The sequence below is a fragment of the Pipistrellus hanaki genome, assembly GCF_964339955.1.
Source record: "Pipistrellus hanaki genome assembly, chromosome: 2".
NCBI lineage: Eukaryota > Metazoa > Chordata > Mammalia > Chiroptera > Vespertilionidae > Pipistrellus > Pipistrellus hanaki.
Genome location: NC_140504.1, coordinates 53,256,968 through 53,281,436, shown reverse-complemented (window position 1 = coordinate 53,281,436; position 24,469 = coordinate 53,256,968). Strand labels below are relative to the sequence as shown.

The following is a 24,469-nucleotide window of genomic DNA, read 5'->3' as shown; positions in this document are numbered from 1 at the left end:
TGTTTGTAGATGATGGAGATTAAACCTTTATCAGTGGTAACATTTGCAAATATGTTCTCCCACACAGTGGGCTTTCTTGTTGTTTTGTTGATGGTTTCTTTTGTTGTAAAAAAGCTTTTTATTTTGATGTAGTCCCATTTGTTTATTTTCTCTTTAGCTTCCATTGCTCAAGGGGCAGTATGAGTGAAGAAGTTCTTTTGGCATATGTCTGAGATTTTGTTGCCTGTGGATGCTTCTAGTATTTTTATGGTTTTCTGTCTGATGTTTAAGTCCTGTATCCATTTTGAGTTTATTTTTGTGTATGGTGTAAGTTGGTGATCCAGTTTCATTCTTTTGCCTGTATCTGTCCAATTTTCCCAACACCATTTATTGAAGCGACTGTCTGGATTCCATTGTATATTCATGCCTCCTTTGTCAAATATTAATTGAGCATAGTGATTTGGGTTGATATCTGGGTTCTCGATTTGATTCCATTGATCTATATGTCTGTTCTTGTGCCAGTACCAGGCTGTTTTGAGAACAGTGGCTTTGTAATACAGTTTGAAGTCTGGTATTGAGATCCCTCCTACTTTACTCTTCTTTCTCAGGATTGCTGTGGCTGTTCGGGGTCTTTTATTGTTCCAAATGAACTTTTGGAGAGTTCTTTCTAGGTCAGTGAAATATGCCGTTGGTATTTTAATGGGGAATGCATTGAACCTATAGATTGCTTTAGGAAGTATGGACATTTTGATGATTTTGATTCTACCAATCTATGAACATGATATGTTCTTCCATCTGTTTACATCTTCTTCTATCTCTTTTTTCAGTGTCGTGTAGTTTTCCGTGTATAGGTCCTTAACTTCCTTAGTTAAGTTTATTCCTAGGTATCTTAATTTTTTTGGTGTGATGGTAAATGGAATTGCTTTTTTAGTCTCAGTTTCTATAAGTTTGCTGTTGCTGTATAGAAATGCCATAGATTTCTTGGCATTAATTTTGTATCCTGCTACATTGCCAAATTCATTTATTAAGTCAATTAGTTTTTTAATGGAGTCTTTTGGGTTTTTTATATACAATATCATGTCATCTGCAAATAAGGATAACTTTACTTCTTCTTTTCCAATTTGGATGCCTTTTATTTCCTCCTCTTGTCTAATTGCAATGGCTAGTACTTCCAGTACTATGTCAAAGAGGAGTGGTGACAGTGGGCATCCCTGTCTTGTTCCTGTTCTTAGAGGGAATGGTTTTAGTTTTTGCCCATTGAGTATGATGTTGGCTGTGGGTTTATGGTATATAGCTTTTATTATGTTGAGGTATGATCCTTGTACTCCCACCTTGTTGAGAGTTTTTATCAGGAAAGGGTGTTGGATTTTATCAAATGCTTTTTCTGCATCAATTGATATGACTATATGATTTTTATCTTTCAATTTGTTTATGTGATGTATCACATTTATTGATTTGCAGATATTGTACCAACCTTGCATTCCTGGAATAAATCCTACTTGGTCATGGTGTATGATCTTTGTGATGCTCTGCTGGAGCCAATTTGCTAGAATTTTGTTGAGAATTTTGGCATCTATGTTCATGAGGGATATTGGCCTGTAATTCTCTTTCATTGAGTTGCCTTTATCTGGTTTTGGTATTAGGGTGATGCTGGCTTCATAGAAGGAGTTTGGAAGTGTTCCTTCCTCTTGGATTTTTTGGAATAGTCTGAGGAGGATAGCTTTTAGTTCTTCCTTGAATGTTTGGTAAAACACTCCTGTGAAGCTATCTGGCCCTGGGCTTTTGTTTGCTGGAAGCTTTTTGATGACTGTTTCTATTTCTTCCCAAGTCACTGGTCTATTGAGATTTTTAGATTCTTCCTGATTGAGTTTTGGAAGGTTGTATTTTTCTAGGAATATGTCCATTTCCTCCAGGTTGTCCAGTTTGTTGGAATAGAGTTGTTCGTAGTATTTTGTAACAATCCTTTGTATTTCGGCGGGGTCTGTTGTTATTTACCTCTTTCGTTTCTGATTTTGTTTATTTGGGTCCTCTCTCTTTGTTTCTTGGTTAGCCTGGCTAGAGGTCCATCTATCTTGTTTATTCTTTCAAAGAACCAGCTCTTGGTTTTGTTGATCTTATGTATTGTTTCTTTGGTCTCAATGTTGTTTATCTCTGCTCTGTTTTTTGTTATTTCCTTCCTTCTGCTTACACTGGGCTTTTCTTGTTGCTCTTTTTCTAACTCATTGAGTTGTAGAGTTAGATCATTTGTTACCATTTTTTCTAGTTTCTTGCAATAGGCTTGTAGGGTTATGAACTTTCCTCTCAAAACTGCTTTTGCTGTGTCCCATAAATTATGGATAGTTGTGTTTTCATTGTCATTTGTTTTCAGGATGTTTTTAATTTCTTCCTTGATTTCTTTGATAACCCAGTCCTTGTTTAATAGCATACTGTTTAGTCTCCATGTGTTTGATTTCTTTGGATTTTTTTTCATTGTAGTTAATTTCCAGTTTTATGCCACTATGATCTGAGAAGATGCTTGATATGATTTCTATCTTCTTGAATTTGAAGAGACTTTGCCTATGTCCCAAAATGTGGTCTATCCTTGAGAATGTCCCATGTGCACTTGAGAAAAATGTATATTCTGTGGCTTTGGGGTGGAATGTTCTGAAGATGTCAATTAATTCCATCTGGTCTAGCGAGTTATTTAGGATTGATATTTCTTTGCTGTTGTTTTGTTTAGATGATTTGTCAAAAGGTGACAGTGGGGTATTAAAATCTCCTACTATGATTGTATTGCTATTAATCTCTCCCTTAATGTCCTCCAGCAGTTTTTTTTATATATTGGGGTGTTCCCGTATTGCGTGCATATATATTTACCAGGGTTATTTCTTCTTGTTGGATTGCTCCCTTTGGTATTATGAAGTGGCCTTCATTATCTCTTGTTATGCCCTTCACTCTGAGATCTAATTTGTCAGATATAAGTATTGCTACCCCAGCTTTTGTTTCATTTCCATTCGCCTGGAAAACCTTTTTCCATCCCTTCCCCCTCAGTCTGTGTGCATCTTTTTTTCTGAGGTGGGTTTCTTGTAGACAACAGGTATATGGGTCTTGTTTTCTTATCCAATCCGTTACGCTATGTCTTTTGATTGGAGCATTTAGTCCATTTATATTTAAAGTTATTATTGATAGATACTTATTTGACGCCATTTTTATTCTATACCCCTGTGTTCCTTCTTTGCTTTCTATTTCTTTAATTTTACAGTAGACCCTTTAGCATTTCTTGCAATGCTGGTTTGGTGGAGATAAATTCCCTTAGTCTGTTTTGTCTGTGAAGCTCCTGATTTCACCTTCACTTTTGATTGATAGCCTTGCTGGGTACAGTATTCTTGGATTCAGACCCTTCCTTTGCATGACTTTGCATATTTCATCCCATTCCCTTCTGGCCTGATAAGTTTCTGTGGAGAAATCAGTTGCTAGTCTGATGGGGGTTCCTTTATATGTAACTTTCTGTCTCTCTCTGGCTGCTTTTAAAATTCTTTTTTCGTCGTTGGTGTTTGCCAACTTAATTATAATGTGCCTAGGGGTCGGTTTTCTGGGGTTCATTTTGCTTGGGACTCTGCGAGCATCTTGGATTTGTGTGGGTTTTTTCTTCTCTATCTCAGGAAAGTTTTCTGTCATTATTTCTTGAAATACGTTTTCCATGTCTTCCTCAATTCCCTTTCCTTCTGGAACCCCTATTATTCTAATATTGTTTTGTTTTGTATTGTCCCAAAGTTCCCTTAGACTTTCCTCCTGTTTTTTAATTTTTTTTCCCAGAAGCTGTTCTAATTGGGTATTTTTTCCCATCTTGTCTTCTAGGTCGCTGATGCGGTCCTCTGCTTCTTCTAATCTACTCTTGATGCTTTCTATTGAGTTCTTTACTAGCGATGTCATTTTTCATTTCTTCTTGGTTCTTCTTCATTTCCTCTTGGTTCTTACTCATATTGTCAAATTTATCTTCCATTCTTTTTTTGCCATCTTATGATCATTACTCTGAATTATTGCTCTGGTAGGTTGCTTGCCTCTATCTCGTTTACTTCCTTTTCTGGTGAAGCCTGCTTTTCTTTCATATGCGGGCTGTTTTTTGGTCTCCCCATCATCTAGGATGTCTGGTTGCGTAGTTCTCTCTCCTGCTTTGATTTAAAGGCACAAAATACAACACAACCAGGTACAACATGCAAGGCACTGAATAGAAATGTGTTTGCAATATTAATAACCACCAATAAAGGTGACTAGAACCCAGCTAACAAAAACATACAATCAAACAAAAAGAATAGGCAATTCAATCTTATTTTAAAAAGCATACAACTTCAGTATAGTTAACATTCAACATACAACTTCAAAGAGTTAGAGAGAAAGACTGTTTTTTTGTTTTGTTTTGTTTTTAGGACAACTGCAAGGGAGGTCTGAATGGGCTTGGAGCAGGTAGTTGGAAATTAGATATATACAAGTAGGGTGAAATTTTAGGAGGGGGTAGTGAGAAGGAATGGGGAAAATCTAGAGCAGGAAAGGGTTAAGATAAACAGGGTACCAAAGGAAAAGATCAGAAAGAGGGTGAAGGCATAAATGTAGGGTTGAGATAGAATAAAGCATTGGAGAAGGAAAGATAGATAAAGACTGTAGAACAGTAATCCTGAAATATATATTTTATGATGAAATAAAAATAATAAAAATGAACAAAAGAAAATAAGATGAAAAAAGTAAATTAGTAGTAGTAATAATGTTGATTATGTATACAATGTAGTAATTATAAAGATAAAATCAAGTGAGAAAAAAGAAAAAAAATAGTTTCTTGAGTAAACGTTGCAAATAATGAAAACAAAAATAAAAAACAAAAATTTAAAAATTAAAAAAAAATTTAAAAATTTAAATAAAATTTGCAGTAATGAAGGTCATTCGCTTCCTCTATTGTTATGATCCAGTCCTGATTTTTAGGGAGGTTTTGCTTTGTTTTTATTACACTAGAGTCAATTTGTGAATTAGCCTCTGGGGCAGTGTTTCTAGGTTGACTTCCCAGACTCTAGAGCCTCTCCAGCTTTTTTTTTTTTTTTTGTCCTCTCTGAAGGAGGATCTACGGAGGGGGTAGGGAGCAGGTCCGAGCAACTGCAATCTCCCGCAACTCTCCGATATCCCTCCGAGCCAGATCCAAATCTGTTGCTCTTTAGATATCTCCCCTGTTAGGAGCCCCCGTCCACTTTCACTGGTGACACCCGCACAACAGCCAGGACTTCCACTTGTAATCACCGCCAGTGTCCTCCAGCTTCCGCACTCCTTATGCGCTCAGGCTTTTGTCTTCGCTGCGAGCGCTCTCCACCCTCTCCCCGCGAAATCTGACCTTTTCGCCGAGTAGTGGGGCACTCCAGTGAGGCCAGGTGTTCGCGCCGCCTGGGATCCGCGTTCTGGGGGTTACAGCTGCTTGGTGGTCGCTGCGGCTGTGGATATTTAGGCCTCTGACACAATCCTATCTTCCTCTCAAGATGGCGAGGTTTCCCCGTCCAAGCCAGGAGGTAGCTCCGGGGAGGGATGCAGCCAGCGTGGGTGCCTCCCTGTGAGGGGTACCTCTGTCAGCGGCCCCCCAGCAGTTTCTCTGGTGTTCGCTGTCTCCAAGCTTGCTAATAAACACTCACAGCTCAACACCATCAGTTGCTTTCTCTTTCTGCTTCGGGACCGGGCTCAGAATCCTCCCATCTATTCTTCCGCCATCTTTTCTCCTCAGGAATATTGTTTTTAAAGTCCACAATTGCAGGGTTTGGTCAAGAAGTTATGACTGGGGTCTAGGCACTCAGGGAACACAGAAGAAACTGTAAAGTTGGGCTAATTTCTTCTTTAAATGTCAAACCATCCCAATGAATTATAGCCACAACAGGAAGTCACAACTCAATGAATTATAGTCACAATTCACTGAGTTGTGACTCAGGAGGTCACAAGTCAATGAATTCAGTCACAACTCAATGAATTATAGTCACAACTCTTTATTACATGTTACAGATTCAAAAATCTGTAACATGTAATCAGCATAAAAATCTGTAACATGTATTCAAGCTGGAAGAGACAAGAGGAAAATTTCAAAACACCTCTCTTTACATGTTTCCTCCTCAGGTTCTGATTCCCCTCCCCAGTCTGCCTGCTGTTGCTTACTTCACAGTCCTCAGTCAGTAGATACTGTGTTTATTTTAATTGTTATCTGTTGGAGAGATAGGCTCTCATGATCTGACTTGACCTTGGCCAGCACCAGAAACCCACATTTGGTATATTTTCTCTATAAAAGGCTAAGTGATCATCTGACTGTCCGACCATCCGATCTGTAGGTGTGACATGCAATGACCACCAGGGGGCAGGCGCTCAATGCAGAAGCTACCAAGCTCTGTTGACTTGGCAGTGATAACGCACTGTGGAACCAGAGATGAGGGAGCCTGATATCGGGTGTGTCACTGGAGAAACACCCTCTCACAATCTAGGACACATTGGGGGATGTGGCCAGGCTGAGGGACCCACCTACACAAGGGACCCCACTCACTCTACAGAAGCCCTTCAAGTCACAGTGCTGCCTCAGGTGCAGCCGGCCTGGGAGGGACCTGGGGAGGTGGCTCTAAATCCATCCCCTCCCCCCGTACCCCCCGCCACCTTCTAATTAATTTCCTTTCTATGTGCACAAATCTGTGCAGCAGGGCTCTGGTGTTTTATAATACTTTTTCAGAAACAGACTCTCCTTTGGGCTAAGTGTGAGAACCTAAAGGCCAGAGATACAGGGCTTGGGATGAAGAGGGAGAGAAGTATGGGAGAGACACATGTGAAGAGCATGAGACTTAAGTCATTCTTGCTATTGTTAACTTGATTATTAACTCCATTTTTTTTTCTTTCAAGGTTTGTATGGGACCGTTACCAGCCCTGCTTCAGGAGTGCAAGAAATGAAAATTGGCCCCATCACCTTCCAGGTGGCCACTGGAGATATTGCTGAAGAAGAGGCAGACGTGATTGTAAATTCAACAACAAAGACATTTGATCACAAAGCAGGTACTTGTAGGATTTTTGCTACAATAATGGTCACCGTCAATCCCATGAGGAGGGTTTCAATAAACAAACCACTCTACAGCTGCTATAGCCAAACTGGTTTCTACAACTTTGGCTTAATAGTATGGATTAATAAGTTTAAACTTATTTTGATATGGTTTCTTATAATTGGTAACAGTTATTTCATGAATTTTTCTCTTTGTGATCAGAAATGCCCAGGTTCTAAGAATCCTTTAATGATGGGGAAAGCATTTAGATTATGAGGCAATCATTCTGATCCAAGTGTGTTGTACTAATATATTACTCATGTTTGCAAATATGTTGATGTCCTCATGTAGGTGTCTCGAAAGCAATTTTGGAAAAGGCTGGACAAAATGTGGAAATTGAATGCTCTCGCCTAGGTAAGGCACTATGCTGTTTTTCGGTCCTAAAGTATAAGTGGAAGGCTGAATGTGGGAGGTGTGGAGAGGGAGACAACATATTAATCTTAAAGTCATACATTTTACTGAAGAATTCCACTCATAGAGAATTAGAAATGAAGAGGAGTGACAAGTGAGATCATGGCTAAAAAGAGAAGGTAAGCAAGAAAAATCATCAGAGGTAGCATTCCAGGAGTCTCTTATTCGTGCAAAATGCTTTACTTGCCAAAGCAGACATTTTGCTTTGTAAACAATCAGAGAGTAAGTTCAGCATCTGATTTTGCATCTTTTTGTTTTGTGTTCTTAGCTCAACAGCACAACAATGGTTATATAATTACTGATGGTGGAGCACTGAAGTGCAAGAATATTATTCATGTCGTTGGTGGAGCTAATGTCAAGCGATCAGTTACCTGTGTTTTGCAAGAGTGTGAAAAACGGAATTACTCCACCATTTGTCTCCCAGCCATTGGGACAGGTTGGTAGCCTCTCAAGGCTAAATTCTTAGGTGTCCCTTTTCCCTCTGGTTTCCTGCTCACCTGAATGTAGTTGATGCTGAGTCTGAGGAAGGGCAGCTTCCTCATCCCAAGGCAGTCACTGAGGCAATGAGCAAGACATCTGCTCTCTAATCAGGAGGGGAAGAGAGGGGAAGGGAAAGGAGCAAACACAAAGAACGGCCATCCCTCTTTCTCTTTGCACCTGTTCCTTTCTCTCTTTTCCATCTCCTGTATATCCCCCATTATTTAGTACTTAACCTTCCCCTCCATCCCCTCTCCAAGGAGAACTTTGGTGCATGGACTTCCACCTCCCTGTAACTGAGTCCCAGGTGAGCATTGCCAAGCCTCTGCTCTCAGCTCTTGAGCAGTGGCTGTGCAGGTTGGCCTTAGGGCATCTCTGCTCAGAAAGCTTTCAATCACCTTAACCCAGTGGGTTCAATGGGTCAGACACTCAACTCACCACCTTTCTCTTCTCAGCCTCCTTGCCTCTTTCAAGTTTCCTGTTTTCCTCTGACTATATGATTATTGAGTGATGGATTCTCCATCTACAAAGATAGGCTTTGGGTTTATCATTACTAAGGTTATGCTTTTTGAGCTCTTTTCCCAGGAATCTGTGTTCTATTAGTATGCATTCAATAGGAATCGTTGTTTGATCTCCCTTAAGAGAGCTGGTCAGCAGAGGCAAATTTCCTCTGGCTTGAAGTGGAATGGAGCTGACCATTCGGTACTGGAGGGACCACTCGGTACTGGACTGATCATTCCATTGCACAGGAATCTAAGTTCGAATGTCTGTACTGGCCTGGTAGGCCCTCCAAAAGTTTAGCCTCAATAAACTTACCCATCCTTGTCACTTTCACATCAGCCAACATGTAATCTATCATCTGTCTATCTATCTATCTATCTATCTATCTATCTATCTATCTATCTATCTATCTATCTATCTACCTACCTACCTGCCTATCTCTCTGTCATCTGTCATGTCTTGTAGACACCCATTAATGATTGTCTAGTCTTTGTCTCCCTTTGCTTTTTCCTCTTTGCTTTAGTCTTATGTTTGTATCATAACTTTATTTGGGCCAAAAGCTCAGGCCGCCCAGGGTTAGCATAGACCTGCCCAAGGGAGCACTTAAGTAGAATCAAAAAAGAAACAAGGAACTGGGGTTGGTTTAGTTTTGTATACATATGTATGCCTGTTTGAGTATTTCTGAGTTACTGCAAACCTTTTGTTACTTCTATGGAACAGATGACCTGATGGCATTGCTGTTCTGCACAAGTAACTGCACATTAGCAGGTTCTCCTTGCTTACCTTCTTTACCCATCTCTGTCACCACCTGAGCTGGTTCCTAGACAAACGGATGGGGACACTTTGTCCCTCAGTATAGTTTAAGAGTTGCGTTTGACTGGGAAGGATTAAGACAGCTTCTGGCTGTAAAGGAAGCCCTCTACCTAGTAGTACCTAGAGATATCTGGCCTCAGGGAGAGAATGCGTGGTCAGTGATTCCTGCAAGCACCTCAAGTTCAATGAAAACTCCAAACCCAGTTCACTGTCTTCTCCCCCAAAACCTTCCCTTTCTGTTATATCACTGACTACTAGACTTTCTATCTAGAATCCTTGACTCTACCCTCTTTTATCACTCCCATGCTTGTTAGTTTATTAATTAGTTTGATTAAATGTTTTCTGAGTGACTGCCATTTGCCAGTCACCATGTTGAGGCCTGGAGGATAGAAAGATGCCCCCAAAAAAGATCCAGTCCATAAGAAGCACCTAGTTCACTGTGAGACAGACATGTAAACAAACAACCACAATACTGTGTGCCCATGATGTGCACATGAAGGTGTGTGGGTGGCAAAAGAAGGTACATGTATACATGTATACTTGAACAAAACATGCGATATACAAGCATTTGGTCCTTAGGTCTTCCTGACTTTATTTCCTGAATATCTTCTTGCTCTGACCCCTTTTTCTTCAAGTCTTGTCTTTGCCTAACCTTTTGTTATAGCCTCCTTTCTAGACCTGAGCTCTCTGCCCCAGTGCCTCCTATCACCCCTTCCTTTTCCCCCCTACTGGCATGGTAGGCCTTGCAGACTTATTTTTCTCAAAAACAGATTTATTTCCCTGAACACACCAGGTGAGATTGCACATCTCACACCCCTATTACACAGTTGTAGGATTTCCCTCAGTTGTCCATACTTCACCTATTGAACACCATTCGTCTTTACATATTATATGACATGTGTCCTAAGTGTCTAGATGAGCTTCTAGCTTTTGATGCGACACATTAAACATTTGTTGAAAGTGAGTGACTGGTATCTAAACACTCCTATTTAAATTCTCCTAACTACCATGAGATAACCATAGCTTTGCAAAGGAGAATTTTCCTCTTTCCTTGCTCATCTAATTCAAAACAAAAACAAAAAACCTGAACAAATCTTCTTGGTTAGGTTTATGTGGGGTTTGTCTCCATTCCAACACTTGTCCACAGAGCCAAGTCTATCTTATTTCTGCCATAATGGTGGGCCCAATCAATGAGGATAAACCTAGTTAGTGGGCCTTATTCTATCACAGCAGGTTTGTCAGGGGACTTTTACATTGTTACCCGCCCTTCCCCCACCCACTGTGATAGCTGCTGTTCATGTGGGACTGCTTCTTAGTTTTTTTATGAGAATTTTCAGGGAACTTCCCATGATCTTACCAAGGCAGTAAGCTGGAGGGGGAAAAAAGGAATGGAGCATGCTGAATTAGGAGACAACCCATTCAGGTGGCAACCTTGAATCCTGCTGGTCAGCTAAAATCTCACCAAGTGTGGGAAGAAAGACTTCCTGGAGGTTTAAGGATAACTTTCATGTAAAAAAGTATAGATGATAGCAAATAGCTTAAAGCTCTAGGTGTCTTACAAAATTATCTTATCATAAATCAAGTCTCCAAAGAAAAAGGACACGTGTGTAAAGTCAAGTAATGAGGAAGCAAAAAAATAATAAAATAAAATAAATTTGCTGTTGTCTTTAAAGAGCATGATATTTCAATACGTATTTATTTATTTTCTTTTTTTATTAAGGTATTATATGTGTACATATCTTTACATTGGCCTCCGCCTCCCCCCCCCCTGCCCCCCCCCCCCCCCCAGTTTTTGGACCATTGCTTTTGGTTATATGCATGAATTCAAGTCCTTTGGTTGATCTCTTATCTCCCCCTTATCTCCCTATTCTCCCTGCTGTAATTTGACAGACTGTTTGTTGTTTTACTGTCTCTGTATCTATCTTTTTGTTCATCAGTTTATAATGTTCTTTATTATCCATAAATGAGTGAAGTCATGTGGTGTTTCTCTTTCATTGATTGGCTTATTTCACTCAGCATGATGTTCTCCAATTCCATCCAGGTTGCTGCAAATGATGAGAATTCCTTCTTTTTTATGGCAGCATAATATTCCATTCTGTAGATATACCATGGTTGTCTGATTCAGGCACCTAGGCTGTTTCCAAATCCTAGCTATTGTAAATTGGGCTGCTATGAACATAGGGGTGCATATTTCCTCTTTGATTGGTGTTTCTTGTTTCTTAGGATATATTCCTAGGAGTGGGATGACTGAGTAGAATGGGAGCTCCATTTTCAGTTTTTTGAGGAAACTCCATACTGTTCTCCATAGTGGTTGCACCAGTCTGCATTCCCACCAGCAGTGAAAGAGGGTTCCTTTTTCTCCACAACCTCGCCAACACTTGTCGTTTGTTGATTTGTTGATGTTGGCCATTCTGTTAGGTGTGAGATGGTACCACATTGTTGTTTTGATTTGCATCTCTCTGATAATTAGTGACTTTCAGCATGTTTTCCTGTGCCTCTTGGCCTTCCTTCTGTCTTCTTTTGAAAAGATTTTATTTAGGTCCATTTCCCATCTTTTAATTGAATCATTTATCTTCCTTTTATTTAGTTGAATAAGCTGTCTGTAGATGTTGGAGATTAAGCCTTTATCAGTGATAACATTTGCAAATATGTTTTCCCATACAGTGGGCTTTCTTGTTGTTTTGTTGATGGTTTCTTTTGCTATAAAAAAGGTTTTATTTTGATGTAGTCCCATTTGTTTATTTTCTCTTTAGCTTCCATTGCTCTAGGGGCAGTATCAGTGAAGAAGTTCTTTTGGCATATGTCAGAGATTTTGCTACCTGTGGATGCCTCTAGTATTTCTATGGTTTCCCATCTTATGTTTAAGTCCTGTATCCATTTTGAGTTTGTTTTTTGTGTATGGTGTAAGTTGGTGATCTAGTTTCATTTTTTTCAAGTGTCTGTCCAATTTTCAAAATACCATTATTGAAGAGACTGTCTTGACTCCATTGTATGTTCATACCAACTTTGTCAAATATTAATTGAGTATAGAGGTTTGGGTCGATATCAGGATTCTCTATTCTATTCCATTGATCTATATGTCTGTTCTTGTGCCAATACCAGGCTGTTTTGAGAACAGTGGCTTTGTATTACAGCTTGAAATCTGGTATTGATATCCCTCCTACTTTATTCTTCTTTCTCAGGATTGCTGTGGCTATTCAAGGTCTTTTTTTGTTCCAGATGAATTTTTGGAGAGTTGTTTCTAGGTCTGTGAAGTATGCCACTGGTATTTTAATGGGGATTGCATTGAACCTATAGATTGCTTTTGGAAGTATGGCCATTTTTATGATATTGATTCTACCAATCCATGAACATGGTATGTTCTTCCATCTCTTTACATCTTCCTCTATCTCTTTTTTCAGTGTCGTGTAGTTTTCCGCATATAGGTCCATTACTTCCTAAGTTAAGTTTATTCCTAGGTATCTTAATTTTTTTGGTGTGATGGTAAATTGGATTGCTTTTTTAGTCTCTGTTTCTGTAAGTTCACTGTTGGTGTATAGAAATGCCATAGATTTCTTGGCGTTCATTTTGTATCCTGCTATATTGCCAAATTCATTTATTAAGTCAATTAGTTTTTTTATGGAGTCTTTTGGGTTTTTGATGTACAATATCATATCATCTGCCAATAAAGATAACTCTACTCCTTCTTTTCCAATTTGGATGCCTTTTATTTCTTCTTCTTGTCTAATTGCAATGGCTAGTACTTCCAGTACTATGTCAAACAGGAGTGGTGAGAGTGGGCATCCCTGCCTTGTTCCTGTTCTTAGTAGGAATAGTTTTAGTTTTTGCTTTTGAGTAAGATGTTTGCTGTGGGTTTATGATATGTAGCTTTTATTATGTTGAGGTATGATCCTTCTATTCCCACCTTGTTGAGAGTTTTTATCAGGAAAGGGTGTTGGATTTTATCAAAAGCCTTTTCTGCATCAATTGATATGACTACATGATTTTTATCTCTCAATTTGTTTATGTGATGTATCACGTTTATTGATTTGCAGATATTGTATCATCCTTGCATTCCCGGAATAAATTCCACTTGATTTTGGTGTATGCTCTTTGTGATGCTCTGCTGGAGCTGATTTGCTAGAATTTTGTTGAGGATTTTGGCATTTATGTTCATGAGGGATATTAGCCTGTAATTCTCTTTCATTGTGTTGTCTTTATCTGGTTTTGGTATTAGGGTGATGCTGGCTTCATAGAAGGAGTTTGGAAGTGTTCCTTCCTCTTGAATATTTTGCAATAGTCTGAGGAGGATAGCTTTTAGTTCTTCCTTGAATGTTTGGTAAAACACTCCTGTGAAGCCATCTGGCCCTGGGCTTTTGTTTGCCAGAAGCTTTTGGATGACTGCTTCAATTTCTTCCATAGTTACTGGCCTATTGAGATTTTTAGATTCTTCCTGATTGAGTTTTGGAAGGTTGTATTTTTCTAGGAATATGTCCATTTCCTCCAGGTTGTCCAGTTTGTTGGAATAGAGTTGTTCATAGTATTTTGTAACAATCCTTTGTATTTCGGCAGGGTCTGTTGTTATTTCACCCCTTTCATTTCTGATTTTGTTTGAGTCTTCTCTCTTTGTTTCTTGGTTAGCCTGGCTAGAGGTTCATCAATCTTGTTTATCCTTTCAAAGAACCAGCTCTTGGTTTTGTTGATCTTATGTATTGTTTCTCTGGTGTCTATGTCATTCATCTCCGCTCTGATTTTTGTTATTTCCTTCCTTCTGCTTAGACTAGGCTTTTATTTTTGCTCTTTTTCTAACTCTTTGAGTTATGAGTTAGATAATTTGTTACCATTTCTCTCTCTCTCTCTCTCTCTCTCTCTCTTTTTTTTTTTTTTTTTTTTTGCAAAAGGCTTGTAGAGATATGAACTTCCCTCTCACAACTGCTTTTGCTGTGTCCCATAGATTTTGGATTGTTGTGTTTTCATTGTTATTTGTTGCCGTGATGTTTTTAATTTCTTCCTTGCTTTCTTTGGCAACCCAGTCCTTGTGCAATAGCATGCTATTTAGTCTCCATGTGTTTGATTTCTTTCTTTCTTTCTTTTTTTTTAAAGAACATTTTTCAAAGGGATTTTTTTTAAATATATTTTATTGATTTTTTACAGAGAGGAAGGGAGAGGGATAGAAAGTTAGAAACGTTGCCGAAACAGGTTTGGCTCAGTGGCAGAGCCTCAGTCTGTGGACTGAATGGTCCCAGGTTCGATTCCAGTCAAGGGCATGTACGTTGGTTGCCAGCACATCCCCAGTAGGGGATGTGCAGGAGGCAGCTGGTCGATGTCTCTCTCTCATCGACATTTCTAGCTCTCTATCTCTCTCCTTTCCTCTCTGTAAAAAATCAATAAAAATTATTTTTTAAAAAAATTAAAAAAAAAAAGAAAGTTAGAAAGGTTGATGAGAGATAATCATCAACCAGCTGCCTCCTGCCCACCTCCCACTGGGGATGCAACCAATGTACATGCCCGTGACCGGATTCGAACCTGGGACCTTTCAGTCCCCAGACCGACGCTCTATCCACTGAGCCAAACCAGTTTCAGCTCCATGTGTTTGATTTCTTTGTATTATTTTTATTATGGTTGATTTCCAACTATGATCTGAGAAGATGCTTGATATGATTTCTGTCTTCTTCAATTTGAAGAGACTTTGCCTATGTCCTAACATTTGGTCTATCTTTGAAAATGACCCATGTGCACTTGAGAAGAATGTATATTCTGTGGCTTTGGGGTGAAATGTTCTGAAGATGTCGATTAATTCCAGCTGGTCTAGTGCATCATTTAGGATTGATGTTTCTTTGCTGATTTTTTTGTTTAGTTTATTTGTCCAAAGGTGACAATGGGGTATTAAAATCTCCTAGTATGATTGTATTGCTATTAATCTCTCCTTTAATGTCCTCCAGCTATTTTTTTTAATGTATTTGGGTGCTCCTATATTGGGTGCATATATGTTTACCAGGGTCATTTCTTCTTGTTGGATTGCTCCCTTTAGTATTATGAAGTGATCTTCATTATCTCTTGTTATGTCCTTCACTTTATGATCTAATTTGTCAGATATAAGTATTGCTACCCCAGCTTTTTTTTTTTTTCCTTTCCATTTGTCTAGAAAACCTTTTTCCATCCCTTCACCCTCAGTCTGTGTGAGTCTTTTTTTTCTGAAATGGGTTTCTTGTAGACAGCAGATAAATGGGTCTTGTTTTCTTATCCAATCTGTTACCCTATGTCTTTTGATTGGAGAATTTTATCTATTTACATTTAAAGTTATTATTGATAGGTACTTATTTGATGCCATTTTTATTCAATATCCCTGTGTTCCTGCTTTGCTTCCTATTTCTTTATTTTTACAGTAGACCCTTTAGCATTTCTTGCATTGCTTGTTTGGTGGAGATAAATTCCTTTAGTCTTTTTTTGTCTGTGAAGCTCCTGATTTCACCTTCAATTTTGATTGATAGCCTTGCTGGGAACAGTATTCTTGGATGCAGACCCTTCCTTTGCATGACTTTGTATATTTCATTCCATTCCCTTCTGACCTGATGAGTTTCTGTTGAGAAATCAGTTGCTAGTCTCATGGGGGTTCCTTTATATGTAATTTTCTCTCTTTCTGGCTGCTTTTAAGATTCTTACTTTGTTGTTGGTGTTTGCCAGTTTAAATATAATGTGCCTTGGCGTCGGTCTTTTGGGATTCATTTTGCTTGGGACTTTGCGAGCATCTTGGATTTGTGTGGGTTTTTCTTCTCTATCTCAGGAAAGTTTTCTATCATTATTTCTTGAAATACATTTTCCATGTCTTCCTCAGTTTCCTTTCCTTCTGGAACCCCTATTATGCTAATATTGTTTTGTTTTGTATTGTCCCAAAGCTCCCATGGACTCTCCTCCTGCTTTTTAATTATTTTTTTTCTTCTAGAAGCTGCTCTAATTGGGTATTTTTTCCCATCTTGTCTTCTACCTCACTGATGTGGTCTTCTGCTTCTAGTCTACTCTTGGTGCTTTCTATTGAGTTCTTCATAGTAGCGACGTCATTTTTCATTTCTTTCTGCTTCTTCTTCATTTCCTCTTTGTTCTTCTTTATTTCCACTTGATTCTTCTTCATTTCCTCTTGGTTCTTACTCATATTGACAAATTTCTCTTTCATTCTTTTAAGCCATCCTATGATCATTACACTGAATTCTTGCTCTGGTAGGTTGGTTGCCTCTAACTCGTTTACTTCCTTTTCTGGTGCTGCCTGTTTTTCTTTCATGTGCTGGCTATTGCTTTGTCTACCCATGGTCTCTCTTTTCAGGATATCTGGTTATGTAGTTCTCTTTCTTCTTTCTGTGGGTGATTGAAGAACTCCCTTAAATCCACGTGTTTGAGCCCATTGGGGCATTACAGCTGTTCTGTGGTCTCCTCTGTTGTGGGTTTTTCAGGCCTCAGATAAGATCCTCTTTTCTTTGTAGGATGGCATAGTTTTCCCTCTGAGTCCATAGCTCCGGGAGAGGTCTCTGCCACAGTGCGGGCTGCTTGCTATTTCAATATGTATTATTATCATTTACTTTGGATATTTTGAGAACTAGTGAGCCAAGAAAGATGAAGTGTGCATTGTAACACAGAGGGAAAAAATTAGCTGGAATCCTCTAAATAGAGCAGATATGAACATCTGACATCAAAAGTTGGATTTCCTCTTTTTATTGTTGGGCTGTTGGCTTCTTGACATCCTGGAACAAGAACTCTCCACTGCATCTAAGGCTACAAAAGTGTTTGCTGATAGTTGTTAGAGAAGTCCATAGAGATTCATTCTCTGAGAATTAGAATCACTAATTTATTCCTCAGTCCTTTTCAACTGGATCCTTATTGTTCTAGTCATTTTTATTTGTCTTTCCAGGACGTGCTCAACAAGTCCCAGATAAGGTTGCTGAAGCCATAATGGATGCCATTGAAGACTTTTTCCAGAAAGGACTTGTCCGATCTGTGAAAAAAGTTAAAGTTGTTGTCTTTCAGCCTCAAATAATGGATGTTTTTTGTGCCAACATGAAAAAAAGAGAAGGCTCCCAGGCTCCCTCACAGTCTATAATGTCCAAAATTGCATGTGAGTTGTTGATTTTTATGAAATGCATGTTGCTAATATGGAGATCACATGAGAAATAGCTAAAATTCTACATTATTTTTTGTGGTAGTTTATTAGCTTTTCCTGGTTTTATTGAGGTATAATTGATATACATAACAGGTTAAGGTATACTGCATAATGTTTTGACTTTAAATATGTTCCTGCAATATGTTTAGTTAGTATCCATCATCTCATACATCTCTTAAAATGAGAAAGTAAAATGATTTTTTTCCCTTGTGATGAGAATTCTTAGAATTAACAGCTTTCATGTACATTATACAGGTATGTTAACTGTAGTCATCACCCTGTACATTATTATGTTGTTGGTAACTATTTATCTTCTAACTGGAAGTTTGTACATTTGACCTCTTTTTTTAGTTTCCCTTCTCCCAATGCACCTCTAGTAACCACAAATCTGATATCTCTTTCTATGAGTTGTTGCTGTTGTTGTTGTTTTAGCTTTGATATATAGTGATCTTTTTAAAAATAGATTTAATTGATTTTTTTAGAGAGAGGAAGAGAGAGGGATAGAGAGTTAGAAACATTGATGAGAGAGAATCATCGACCAGCCACCTCCTGCACACCCCCTACTGGGGATGTGCCCGCAACCAAGGTACATGCACTTGACCTGAATAGAACCTGGGACCTTTCAGTCCACAGGCCAATGCTCTATCTTCTCAACCAAAATGGTTTCGGCTATAAGTAAGATTTTTAAGAAATATATTTTTATTGTTTTCAAATAGGAAGGGAGAGGAAGAGAGAGAGTGAAACTTCCATGATGAGAGAGAATCATGGATCGGCTGCCTCCTACACGCCCCCTACTGGGGATTGAACCCACATCCTGGGCATGTGCCCTTGATTGGAATCTACCTAGGACCCTTGGGTCTATTCACTGAGCCAAACCGGCTAAGTTTGTGAGTGAAATCTTATGGTATTTGTCTTTTTCTGTTCACCTTGCATTCGCTAATCTTTAATAAAGTATAAGAAAGAAAAATTAAGAAAGCAATCCCATTTAGAATTGCAAAAAAAGAATAAAATATCTAGAAATAAATTTAACCAATAAGGTAAAACTGATAAGACACTGATAAAAGAAATTGAAGAAGACAAAATAAATGCAAAGATATTATGTGCTTATGTGTGTAAGAATTAATATTGTTAAACTATTGATACTTCCTAAAGCAATCTAAGCATTCAGTGCAATCCCTATCAAAATTACAATGAAATTTTCTCAGAAATACAACAAACAATTGTAAAATTTGTATGAAACCACAAAGACCCCAAATAGCAAAAGCAATTTTGAGAAAGAATAAAAGAGATACAGACATCATGAATCCTGATTTGAAAGTATATTATAGAGCTACAGTAATCAAAACAGTAGGTTATTGGTATAAAAATAGACATATAGATCAAAGAAACCCATGCATATATGGTCAATTAATTGATAACAAAGGAGCCAAGAATATACAATGGGGAAAAGGTAGTCTTTTTAATAAATAGTGTTGGGCACCTACTTCAGCAGCACATATCTATATAAATAAAAGTCTAAGTGACCATTATGACTGCTCCACTAAATGACTGGTCAAGCAGTTGCTATGATGAGCACTGACCACCAGGGGCAGACGCTCAACACAGGAGCTGCCTCTTGGTGGTCAATGCTTTCCCAAGGCCAACCTCCCATGGTCCATGCCTCCTGCAGGCCTCCCCCATGGGAGTAGGTCCCATTTGGCCCCGGTTGGGAATGGGTGAGAAGGCTCTGATCAGCCCTGATGGCTGGCCAGGCCAAGGGACCGACCTGTGCATGAATTCATGCACCAGGCCTCTAGTGCTAAAATGAATGGTCTTGGGAAAACTGAACAGCCATGCAAAAGGATGAAACTGGCCCACTATCTTATACCACACACAAAAATTCACTCAAAATAGATTAAAGACTTGAATGTAAGAACTAAAACCATAAAACACCTAAAAGAAAACTTAAGGGGTAAGCTTCTTAACATAAATCTTCACAAGTGAGAACATATCAAACAAAACACCTTCTGTAGAGCAAAGAAAACCATCAATATTTTTATACTGAATAGGAGAAAATATTTGCAAGTCATATACCTGATTAGGGGTTAATATAAATTGAACTCCTATAACTTGATAGAAAACACCCCAAACAATCCAATTTTAAAATGCACAGAGGATATGATAGACATATTTTTTCCAAAGAAGATGTAGAAATGGCCAATAGGTACATAAAAGGGGCTTAGCATCACTAATGATCAGGGAAAGGCAAATGAAAACAATAATGAGATATCACCTCACACATGTGAAAATACTGTTATAGAAAAGACACCCTTGCCTTGCAGGAGCCCATTTTCAAGGCCTCTCCCCAGAGAGACAGTGTTCTCTTGGTGTTTAAGTTGCCTGTTCTGTTGCCACATAAGTTTGTGTGATCAGGGTTGTCCTTTGGCAAAGTGAAGAGACAGAAGAGAGAGAGATATAAATAATAAGAATTTCCCACACCCAGCCATGTACACTTTTCAGACCACAAGGACCCTTTTCCCTGCATGTTCTGGACAGAAATACAGAACATCTCTAAGAGCCTTAACTCCCTGTGGTGCCACTATGGAGTTCTGCAACTGGGGTCACCTTGTGGGTAGGGCTGGATTTAAAGAAAGAAATATGGAAAATAAGGAAGATCCCTGCCATATACATCAGCTCACAGGTCCCCCTATTCTCAATCCTCTGGCCCCATGCAGGGGTCCTCTGAGCTTTTTGCTACCTGTGTTCCTTGTGCAGTTCCAAAGCTGGGAGAGAAAAGAGGAAAATTTCAAAACACCCCTCTTTCAGGTTGCCTCCTCAGGTTTTGACTCCCCTCCCCAGTCTGCCTGCTGTTGCTTACTTCACAGTCCTCAGTCAGTAGATACTGTGTTTGTTTTAACTGTAATCAGTTGGAGAGATAGGCTCTCGTGATTTGACTTGACCTTGGCCAGCACCAGAAACCCACATTTGGTATGTTTTCTCTATAAAAGGCTAAGTGACTATCTGACTGTCTGACCATCTGAGCAGTAGCTATGATGTGCAATGACCATCAGGGGGCAGGCTCTCAATGTAGGAACTGCCGAGCTGTGTTGACTTTGGCAGTGGTGGTTCTGAGGTGACTCACCCCAGAACCAGAAACAAGGGAGCCTGATTTCGGGGTGTGTCACCGGAGAACCGCCCTCTCACAATCTGGGACCCCTTGGGGGATATGGGAGAGCTGGTTTTGGCCCAATCCCCACAGGCCAGGCTGAGGGACCCCACCTATTGAAGTAAGGGACCCAGCTTACTCTCCAGATGTCCTTCAAGTCACAGTGCTGCCCCAAGTGGAGCCAGCATGGGAGGAACCTGGGGAGGTTAGCTCCAGGGTATGTCCAGCCCATCTCGCCCAGTCTTGTCCTCCCCAGCCACCTTCTAATTAATTTCCTTTCAATGTGCACGAATCAGTACACCAGAGCTCTGTGTTTTATAATACTTTTTCAGAAACAGACCATCCTTGGGGCTAAGGGTGAGAACCATGTTAAAGGTCAGAAATACAGGGCTTGGGATGGAGAGAGAGAGAAGTATGGGAGAGACACATGTGAGGAGCATGAGATTTAAGTCATTCTTGCTATTGTTAACTTGATTATTAACTCCATTTTTTAAATTTCTTTCAAGGTTTGTATGGGACCGTTACCAGCCCTGCTTCAGGAGTGCAAGAAATGAAAATTGGCCCCATCACCTTCCAGGTGGCCTCTGGAAATATTGCTGAAGAAGAGGCAGACGTGATTGTAAATTCAACAACAAAGACATTTGATCACAAAGCAGGTACTTATAGGATTTTTGCTACAATAATGGTCACCGTCAATCCCATGAGGAGGGTTTCAATAAACAAACCATTCTACAGCTGCTATAGCCAAACTGGTTTCTACAACTTTGGCTTAATAGTATGGATTAATAAGTTTAAACTTATTTTGATATGGTTTCTTATAATTGGTAACAGTTATTTCATGAATTTTTCTCTTTGTGATCAGAAATGCCCAGGTTCTAAGAATCCTTTAATGATGGGGAAAGCATTTAGATAATGAGGCAATCATTCTGATCCCAGTGTATTGTATTGATTTTTTGCTCATGTTTGTCAATATGTTGATGTTCTTATGTAGGGGTCTCGAAAGCAATTTTGGAAAAGGCTGGACAAAATGTGGAAATTGAATGCTCTCGCCTAGGTAAGGCACTATGCTGTTTTTCGGTCCTAAAGTATAAGTGGAAGGCTGAATGTGGGAGGTGTGGAGAGGGAGACAACATATTAATCTTAAAATCATACATTTTACTGAAGAATTCCACTCATAGAGAATTAGAAATGAAGAGGAGTGACAAGTGAGATCATGGCTAAAAAGAGAAGGTAAGCAAGAAAAATCATCAGAGGTAGCATTCCAGGAGTCTCTTATTCGTGCAAAATGCTTTACTTGCCAAAGCAGACATTTTGCTTTGTAAACAATCAGAGAGTAAGTTCAGCATCTGATTTTGCATCTTTTTGTTTTGTGTTCTTAGCTCAACAGCACAACAATGGTTATATAATTACTGATGGTGGAGCACTGAAGTGCAAGAATATTATTCATGTCGTTGGTGGAGCTAATGTCAAGTGATCAGTTACCTGTGTTTTGCAAGAGTGTGAAAAACGGAATTACTCCACCATTTGTCTCCCAGCCATTGGGACAGGTTGGTAGCCTCTCAAGGCTAAATTCTTAGGTGTCCCTTTTCCCTCTGGTTTCCTGCTCACCTGAATGTAGTTGATGCTGAGTCTGAGGAAGGGCAGCTTCCTCATCCCAAGGCAGTCACTGAGGCAATGAGCAAGACATCTGCTCTCTAATCAGGAGGGGAAGAGAGGGGAAGGGAAAGGAGCAAACACAAAGAACGGCCATCCCTCTTTCTCTTTGCACCTGTTCCTTTCTCTCTTTTCCATCTCCTGTATATCCCCCATTATTTAGTACTTAACCTTCCCCTCCATCCCCTCTCCATAGAGACCTTCAGTGCATGGACTTCCACCTCCCTGTAACTGAGTCCCAGGTGAGCATTGCCAAGCCACAACTCTCACCTCTTGAGCATTGACTGTGCAGGTTGGCCTTAGGGCATCTCTGCTCAGAAAGCTTTCAATCACCTTAACCCAGTAGGTTCTAATGGGTCAGACACTCAACTCACCACCTTTCTCTTCTCAGCTTCCTTGCCTCTTTCAAGTTTCCTGTTTTCTTCTGACTATATAATGATTGAGTGAGTGATTCTCCATATACAAAGATAGGCTTCGGGTTTATCATTACCAAGGTTATGCTTTTTGAGCTATTTTTCCCATGAATCTGAATTCCACCAGTATTCATTGAGTTCTATGCAGTGATTATGAATTTTTGCTTGCTCTCCTCTGGCTTGAAGTGGAATGGAGCTGACCGGTTCCAGAGAGAGACCACTCAGCACTGGATTGATCATTCCATTGCACAGGAATCTAAGTTTGAATATCTGCACTGGCCTGGTAGGCCCTCCAATGAAAGTTTAGCTTCAGTAAATTCACTCATCCTTGTCACTTTCTGGACCTTCTTCTAATCCCATGTCCCACATTTTCATTTGTGTAATTCCTCTTAAATTTTCCAAATGGAATGCTATGTCTACTTTACTACCTTACTATTTATAAAAGTATAATCTATTGCCTATATATGTTTACATTCCCCTGTAGTGTCATCCAACCCTAGCACATCAGCCAACATGTTATTTATTATCTATCTATGTATCTATCTATCTATCTACCTACCACCGGTTAAGTCTTGTGGAACCCATTAATGATTGAGAATGGCTGGTCAGTGATTCCTGCAAGCACCTCAAGTTCAATGAAAACTCCAAACCCAATTCACTGCCTTCTCCCCTAAAACCTTCCCTTCCTGTTATATCACTGACTACTTCACTTTCTATCTAGAATCCTTGACTCTACCCTCTTTATCACTCCCACGCTTGTTAGTTTATTAATTAGTTTGGTTAAATGTTTTCTGAGTGAATGCCATGTGCCAAGGCACCATGCTGAGGCCTGGAGGATAGAAAGATGCCCAAGATGCCAAAACCGGTTTGGCTCAGTGGTAGAGTGTCGGTCAGTGGACTGAAAGGTTCTGGGTCGATTCCAGTCAAGGGCATGTACATTGGTTGCAGGCACATCTCAGGTAGGGGGTGTGCAAGAGGCAGCTGGTTGATGTTTATCTCTCATCGACATTTCAAGCTCTGCATCTCTCTCCCTTCCTCTCTGTAAAAAATCAATAAAATATATTAATAAAAAAAAGAAAAGAAATAAAGATGCCCAAGAAAAGTATCCAGTCCACAAGAAGCACCTAGCTCACTGTGAGACAGACATGTAAACAAACAACTGCAGTACTGTGCGCCCATGATATAGACATGAAGGTGTGTGGGTGGCAAAAGAAGGTACATGTATACTTGAACAAATGGTCATGTATACAGGCATTTAGTCCCTAGGTCTTCCTAACTTTATTTCCTAAATATCTCCTTGCTCTGACCTCTTTTTCTTCAATTCTTGTCTTTGCTTAACCATTTGTTATAGCCTCCTTTCTAGGCCTGGGATCTCTGCCCCAGTGCCTCCTATACCACTGCCCCTCCACACCCCACTGGGATGGTAGGACTTGCAGACTTATTTTTCTCAAAAATAGATTTATTTTCATGAACACACCAGGTGAGATTGCACATCTCACACCCCTATTACACAGTTGTAGGCTTTCCCTCAGTTGTCCATACTTCACCTATTGAACATCATTCATCTTTACATATTATATGACATGTGTCCTAAGTGCCTAGATGAGCATCTAGCTTTTGGTGGGACACATTAAATATTTGTTGAAAGTGAGTGACTGTATCTAAACACTCCTATTTAAATTATTTCCAATATAATGAGATAACCAAAGCTTTGCAAAGGAGAATTTCCCTCTTTCCCTGCTCATCTAATTCAAAATAAAACAAAACACCTGAACAAACCTACTTGGGTAGTTTTATGTGGGGTTTCATTCTCACAATTGTCCACAGAGCTTAGTCTATGTTATTTCTGCCATAATGGTGGGCCCCATCAATG

General features: G+C 39.5%; 1 protein-coding gene and 1 long non-coding RNA gene across 2 annotated transcripts in view; one reads left to right on the top strand and one right to left on the bottom strand.

Annotated features, from left to right (window-relative positions):
* LOC311616425 overlaps positions 1-24,469 on the bottom strand; it is a 104,479-nt gene that overhangs the window by 60,997 nt on the left and 19,013 nt on the right. The window lies entirely within an intron of this gene.
* LOC311616307 (protein mono-ADP-ribosyltransferase PARP14-like) overlaps positions 1-24,469 on the top strand; it is an 85,542-nt gene that overhangs the window by 45,607 nt on the left and 15,466 nt on the right. The window contains exons 10-13 of the mRNA XM_084871498.1: positions 6,862-7,011; positions 7,347-7,409; positions 7,735-7,902; positions 17,137-17,340. Of these exons, the coding sequence (XP_084727624.1) occupies positions 6,862-7,011; positions 7,347-7,409; positions 7,735-7,902; positions 17,137-17,340 (585 nt within the window). The remainder of the gene's footprint in view (positions 1-6,861; positions 7,012-7,346; positions 7,410-7,734; positions 7,903-17,136; positions 17,341-24,469) is intronic.